The following is a 7,337-nucleotide window of genomic DNA, read 5'->3' as shown; positions in this document are numbered from 1 at the left end:
CTGTAAAAATGTCACATGCAGTGAAGGTGTTTTATTAAGCACAAGGGGGCCAAGGAATGGTTTAAAGTGTGTTCTGGGTGAGTGTTTTTCTTAACTGTCTGGGGGATGGGCTAGCAGTGACATGACCCTGATCACTGCTCCCAATGACAGGGAGCAGACGATCGGTGTCATGTGACTAGGCAGAAGCGTGAAAGAAAGTTTGTGTTGTAATGTACAATGTTTAATGTGCCAAAGTACTTATTTTGTTTTTTTTTCTGCTTTTTGCCTCCCCAGTTTCCTTCATCGCCACAGGAATGGCAGACTGTGGCATCCCATTTTGCCACCCGGTGGGACTTTCCTAACTGCGGTGGTGCCATAGATGGGAAGCACGTCCACATTGTGCCACCACCCCATTCGGGGTCATACTTTTTTAATTACAAGGGGTTTCACAGTATTGTGTTAATGGCGGTGGTGTCGGCACAGTATGAATTTCTCTATGTGGACGTGGGGAAGAATGGCCGCATGTCGGATGGAGGAGTCTTCGCCGAGACGGAGTTCTACCGCCGTCTACAGACAGGTGGCCTGGGCTTGCCACCTGATTCGGAGAATGTGGAGGAACTACCCTTTGTATTCATTGCGGATGAGGCTTTTGCTCTGGACAACCACATAATGCGGCCATTCCCCCAAAGAGCCCTCACCCCGGAGAGGAGGGTTTACAACTACCGGCTGGCCAGAGCGAGAAGAGTGGTGGAAAATGCTTTTGGCATAATGGCCAGCCGGTTCCGTGTATTTCTGACGGATCTCAACCTAGCGGAATACAAACTGAACCATGTCATCCTTACGTGCTGCATTTTGCACAACTTTTTGCACAAATATTCCACTACATATTTCTCAGGAATAATGCCGGAGGCTGGAGTTGGGCCAGAATCCATGACAGGCCTGGATACTGGCCGTACTGGCTTGGCCCCCCAAAGTGCACGGGAAGTGCGTGAGAGATATGTCACTTATTTTAATGGTAGGGGGGCCATTGCAATGCCACCCAATATTTAATTTTAAAAAAGAGGAAAATAATAAAATAACCTCAAATCTGAAATGTGTTTTCTTGCTTGCTTTTGGTTTGTGCTGTCTCCTATGTTATCCTAGTGTACTTGTAGTGCCAAGTGTATTTTCATTAAATTCAATAAGGCCCATTGTCACTGGATACACAAAATCCCTTTTCCCAAACTGGTATTATAAGCATTGAAAGAATACGCCACACATTCTTGATTATTCAAAATTTTAATTTGGCCACATTCACATGTGCCATTGAATATTTAGTGATCTTAAATTTTTTGGGGGTTTATTTAACTTTCTTTGCCAAACATTTTTTTGTTTCCTTTTTTTTCAATTTTTTATAAACTTTTTTTTTTTTTTTTTTTTTTTGTGGTTTTTATTTTTCTAGAAAAAATATGAAAAATGTATAAAACAACAATCAGCCACAATCGTAAAAATTGGTGAAGTAAAACAATCTTTGAACTAAAACAAGGGAAATGAAGAACATGATCGATATTATGGAGAAACGGATTATATTCTCCCCAAAATATCGATCATGTTCTTCATTTCCAGCTGCATATTGTCAATCTGAGTCTTCATGAGATCCAGGCTAGTTCGCATGTCATCTAGTTCCCCATTCCAGCCCATTATCTGGCCAATCAGCCTTTGTGCGCTGTCACTGGAAAATGGGGCCCTTTCCACAAACAGAACATCACCTACAATAGATGGGAAAAATTGGGTCAAAAATTAGGCAGTCATACATGGATTTCAACAAGCTGGGGTGTCAGACACTCACCTGGTGGGGTGCCCAGCTCCCCTACTTCCTCCACCTCTCCTTCCTCAACCTCTCCTTCCTCGACATCCTCGGGGGGGGGCACTGGTGCTTGGAAATGTGTCGCTTTCCACAACCACAACATCACCTAAAATAGATGTAAAAACATGTGTTTGGAAATATGCAGGTATACATCGATTACCTGAAGCTGTGGTGTCAGACACTCACCTGGTGGGGTGCCCATCTCCTCTCCTTCTTCCACCTCTCCTTCCTCCACATGCACATCCACGGGGGGGATGGGGCTAACCTCACATTCCTGCTGGCAAGGATGGCGGTCCCTGGGATCCTGCTTTGTGAGGCTTTTCTCCCCTATGAGAAATTAACAAACCAAAAGGTATACTTTAGCACACAGATATTTAAGGCCAGAACTAGGAAGATGAAACCTTGATTAGAAGTGTTGTACAATTGTCGGTTTATGAAGAGATGCAAAATGTGAAGACATGAGAAATCAATTCACTTTGCCAAAAAAGCTAATAAGTAGGTTTTTGTGCCAAGGTTCACACATGCCCAACCCCCCCCCCCCCAAGTATACCAGGGAACCCCGTGTGGCGTGTGGTTTACCCTAATAAATGTTCTCTGGTGTCCCACACCTTTGCTCATGAGTAGTGATGGACGAACTTCCGACGGGACGTTTCGCGAAAGCGAAATGCGAACAGACCCAAACGTTCGCGAAACCGAACGTTCGCCGCGGGCCCCATTGACTTCAATGGGAGGCGAACTTTGCAAACCTTCATGTCGAATTTGCGGCCACGTGGTAATTATTAGGGGGTAAAACGTAGTCCCACCATCTGGACAATGACATAATACATGTATGAGGTGAATTTGGGATCGATAACTACAAGCATTTTTATTTTATTTGGGAAATTGTGGGAAATTGTTCTAACAATTCAGGACTATGGAGCTAATGAAGGCAATGGAGGAGAGGGAAGGTCAGGGACCAGGGTAGGCAAAGAAGAGGGTGCAGGAGATGATCACCAGCAGCGTGACATACCGGAATGACACATGCACCGTGATAGAGGCATCTGACAGCAGCACCGTAATACAGAGCACTGACAGCAGCACCGTGACATACAGCGCTGACAGCAGCACCGTGACATACAGCGCTGACAGCAGCACCGTGACATACAGCGCTGACAGCAGCACCGTGACATACAGCGCTGACAGCAGCACCGTGACATACAGCGCTGACAGCAGCACCGTGACATACAGCGCTGACAGCAGCACCGTGACATACAGCGCTGACAGCAGCACCGTGACATACAGCGCTGACAGCAGCACCGTGACATACAGCGCTGACAGCAGCACCGTGACATACAGCGCTGACAGCAGCACCGTGACATACAGCACTGACAGCAGCACCGTAAGCAGCCCCAGGAGGAAGTCAGCACAGCACAGGGATGGTGTGATCCCCTCATAATAAGAACCCCCAGGAGGAAGTCAGCACAGCACAGGGATAGTGTGATCCCTTCATAATAAGAACCCCCAGGAGGAAGTCAGCACAGCACAGGGATATCATAAGCAGCCCCAGTAGAAATATGACACCGCTCAACCTCTTCAAAGAGGAGGGTAGGGGCATATAGTACGGTGTGCTTTTTTGGGTCAAGGAAGTGAGCCAAATGAATTAAGAAGGTCTGTGTGCTTGATTAAAAAAATAGTTTATAGACATATACATGGTCTACTGGTCACATGTGTTGAATTCCTCCGAGATCCATGCCTCATTCATTTTTAGAAATGTGAGGTAGTTAACACTGTGGTGAGCTAGGCGAGTACGCTTATCGGTCACAATCCCCCCTGCTGCGCTGAACGTCCTTTCGGACAGGACACTGGATGAGGGGCAAGCCAACAGTTCGATTGCAAATTGGGCAAGCTCTGGCCAGAGGTCAAGCCTGCCCACCCAGTAGTCTAGGGGTTCATCACTCCTCAGAGCGTCCACATCGGCCGTTAACCCAATGTAGTCGGACACCTGACGGTCTAGGCGTTCCCTGATGCTGGATCCGGATGACACCTGTCGATGGGTCGGCTGAAAGAATGACCTCATATCCGAAGTCACCAACACATCTTCAAACCGGCCTCTTCTTGCAGGCGCTGTTGGATTGGTACCCGCAAATCCTTCTCTGGGAGTGGGAATTGCTCCTCTGCCAGCGCACGCAAAAGCAGAATGCAGCATTTCTCGAAGCAAGGCCTGGAAGTGCTGCATTCTGACAGCCCTCTGCGACGGCGGTAACATTTCCGCCATTTTGTGTTTGTACCGGGGGTCTAAGTACGTTGCCACCCAGTACTGGTCCTTGACCCTCATGCTTTTTATACGGGGGTCCCTATTAAAACACTGGAGCATGAAGGCCCCCATTTGCACTAAAGTGGAAGCGGTGTGGTGGCCTGGCTCCTGCTCATCATCCAGGATAATGTCGTCCTCTTCATTCTCCTCTCCCCATCCTCGCACAACAGGGATCCCAGAAAGGTTTAAAGCATGCTCTTCTTGCTCCTGCTCATCCGCCCCGGCACCATCCTCCTCTGACTCCTCATCAGACTCCTGTTGTTGACTTGTCTCAGATAGAGTAGCCCCCCCTGGGAATTCATCCAGCATTGCGACTTCCTCATCTTCCCGCTCCTGCTCCTCCACAGCCTGATCAATGACACGACGCAATGCACGCTCCAGAAAGAAGGCATAAGGTACCATGTCACTGATGGCGCCATGGCTGCGACTGACCAGTTTGGTGATCTCCTCAAATGGCCGCAGAAGTCTGCATGTGTCGCGCATGAGCAGCCACTGGCGCGGTGAAAAAAAACCCAGCTCCCCAGAACCGTTTCTTTCGCAGAGTTCATACAGGTAGACGTTAACTGCACGTTTCTGCTGGAGCAGCCTATCAAGCATATAGAAGGTTGAGTTCCATCGCGTCGGGCAATCGCAAATAAGACGTCTGACCGGCAGATGGTGTCGCCGCTGAATGTCAGCAAGGCGAGCCATGGCCGTGTAAGATCTTCTGAAATGGGCCGAGATTTTCCTTGCCTGCCGCAAGATGTCCTGGACCCCAGGGTATTTGACAAGGAATCGCTGCACGACCAAGTTTAAGACGTGTGCCATGCACGGCACGTGCGTGATTTTGCCCTGTTTCAATGCACTAAGCAGATTGGCACCGTTGTCACACACCACTTTACCAACTGTCAAATTGAGCGGTGTTAGCCACTCATCTGCCTGTGAACGCAAAGCTGAAAGGAGTGCCGGGCCAGTGTGGCTCTTTGCTTCCAGGCACAACAGACGCAGCACGGCATGGCAACGTCTCACCTGGCATGTGGAATAGGTTCTGGGGAGCTTGGGCGGTGCAGTGGAAGAGACGCTAGCAGCGGAAAAGGAGGAGGCAGCTGAGGAGGAGAGGGAGGAGGATGGAGTAGGAGGAGGAGAAGAAGAGTCAGGCCTGCATGCAATCCGTGGCGGTAAAACCAAATCTACACGGGTGCCACGGGTTACATGCTTGACGGCCGTCAGAAGGTTCACCCAGTGGGCAGTAAAACTGATATACCTTCCCTGCCCGTGTTTGCTAGACCACGTGTCTGTGGTCAGATGTATCTTGGCACCGACACTGTGTGCCAGAGATACATTCACTTGCCGCTGAACATGGCCATATAGCTCTGGGATGCCCTTCTCTGAGAAATACTTCCTTCCTGGGACCTTCCATTGTGGTGTTCCAATGGCCACAAATTTGCGAAAGGCCTCCGAGTCCACCAGTTTATATGGCAGTAGTTGGCGGGCTATGAGTTCTGACAAGCCAGCCGCCAACCGTTGGGCAAGAGGGTTATCCGGCATCATCATTTTTTTACGCTCAAACATTAGGCCCACGGAAGCCTGCCTTTTTGCAGAAAAATGTGAGCTTGGCGTGATGGAAGGTGGAGTGGAGGACAATTGTGAGGAGAGAGGAGAAGGAGAAGTAGAAGACGAGGCTGGACGGTGAGAGCCTGCAGTGTGGCTTTGTGTGTTCCGTTGCTCCCACTGGGCTCGGTGATGGCTGCTCATGTGCCTTCTTAAGGCGGTCGTCCCTAGGTGAGTATTGGGCTTACCGCGACTAACGCGTTGACTGCAAAGATTGCAGATGGCAACGCTATTGTCAGCAGCGGACACGTTAAAAAAAGCCCACACTGCGGAGCCATGTGCCGGTGTCCTGGGAGCGCCAGATGTGACCGTACATGGTCGATGACTCGCTCCTGATACATTTGCAGTCTGCTTTGTCCCTGCTGTGCAATGTAAGTCATTGCTGCTTCTCCTCCCTATCTGCTGGTCCATATCTCCCTCTGAACTCCCCTCCTCTTCCTCTCTTGTGGGCACCCACGTGACATCACTAGACACGTCATCATCAACGTCACCTTCCCCACCGCTATAAGTAGAGATCTCGGAGTAGGCAGCAACACCGGGGACCAACCTCCTCCTTGGGCTGATCTGGGTACTGGCGTCAGACTGCTGAGTAGCGCTTGTTGCTACCTCCTCTTCCTGATCCAATACCAAGAGTGGCTGCGCATCAGAAATGTCCTCTTGATATGGATCGGAAAATAATTCCAGTGACTCAAGCGGAAGGTATGTGGTGGTGGTGGTGGTGGTCGTGTTGTTGGTGGTAGTGTCTTTGGGGGTGCACATAGCAGAGAGTGAAGAAGAGGGTGCAGATCGAGAGGATGAGGAGGGTGCAGAAGAGTAAGGCTGAGCGAGCCACTCAACCAAGTCTGGTGCATCCTTTAAAGTAATTGAACGCACCTTCTGCAACTTCCCACTTTGGCTCAAGCCTGTTGCTCCTGCCCTACCCCTACCACCCCTGCGGAAGGGCCTGCCTCTTCCTCTGCCTGTCATTTTTTAAATGACCCTGTGACAAAACTCTTAGTCCCTATACCGCTGAAGGACTGCTGCAGTATAGGTGAGCGGTCAGCAGTGGTGCACGTCAACCCTATCTATTGTGGACCTATAGCGGTCCTTACAGAACAGCAGACTGTACCGCACTCAAGCCTATGTACCGTAGCACCCTATACCAAGTTACCAGTCCTTATAAGAACTTTTGTGGACCAAGCAGGTTGTGTATTAGTGTTTAGCAGACTGTACGTCAGTCCCTATACCGCTGAAGGACTGCTGCAGTATAGGGCAGCGGTCAGCAGTGGTGCACGTCAACCCTATCTATTGTGGACCGATAGCGGTCCTTACAGAACAGCAGACTGTACCGCACTCAAGCCTATGTACCGTAGCACCCTATACCAAGTTACCAGTCCTTATAAGAACTTTTGTGGACCAAGCAGGTTGTGTATTAGTGTTTAGCAGACTGTACGTCAGTCCCTATACCGCTGAAGGACTGCTGCAGTATAGGGCAGCGGTCAGCAGTGGTGCACGTCAACCCTATCTATTGTGGACCGATAGCGGTCCTTACAGAACAGCAGACTGTACCGCACTCAAGCCTATGTACCGTAGCACCCTATACCAAGTTACCAGTCCTTATAAGAACTTTTGTGGAACAAGCAGGTTGTG

At 49.6% G+C, this 7,337-nt stretch overlaps 1 protein-coding gene across 1 annotated transcript; it reads right to left on the bottom strand.

The window, feature by feature from the left end:
• Positions 1 to 1,238: 1,238 nt before the first annotated feature.
• On the bottom strand, positions 1,239 to 2,354 carry LOC143981896 (uncharacterized). The gene is made up of 3 exons (XM_077480097.1): positions 2,012 to 2,354; positions 1,808 to 1,931; positions 1,239 to 1,727 (listed from the first exon to the last, which is right to left on the bottom strand). The coding sequence occupies exons 1-3, from the start codon at positions 2,066 to 2,068 to the stop codon at positions 1,543 to 1,545; spliced, it is 366 nt and encodes a 121-aa protein (XP_077336223.1). The 5' UTR covers positions 2,069 to 2,354; the 3' UTR covers positions 1,239 to 1,542.
• Positions 2,355 to 7,337: the final 4,983 nt, after the last annotated feature.

The sequence above is a fragment of the Lithobates pipiens genome, unplaced genomic scaffold, assembly GCF_037356315.1.
Source record: "Lithobates pipiens isolate NorthernLeopardFrog02 unplaced genomic scaffold, aLitPip1_a1.2 Scaffold_16, whole genome shotgun sequence".
Lineage (NCBI taxonomy): Eukaryota > Metazoa > Chordata > Amphibia > Anura > Ranidae > Lithobates > Lithobates pipiens.
Note: the sequence above shows the minus strand (reverse complement) of the source record. Positions and strands in the feature narration are given on the sequence as shown.

What these genes read in the sequence shown, in the direction of transcription:
- LOC143981896 (XM_077480097.1), bottom strand. Translation starts at nt 2,068, where the DNA reads ATGTGCATGTGGAGGAAGGAGAGGTGGAAGAAGGAGAGGAGATGGGCA. An exon ending in GGAGATGGGCACCCCACCAG is followed by an intron (nt 1,932 to 2,011) that starts GTGAGTGTCTGA and finishes CATCTATTTTAG; the next exon opens with GTGATGTTGTGGTTGTGGAA. An exon ending in GGAGCTGGGCACCCCACCAG is followed by an intron (nt 1,728 to 1,807) that starts GTGAGTGTCTGA and finishes CATCTATTGTAG; the next exon opens with GTGATGTTCTGTTTGTGGAA.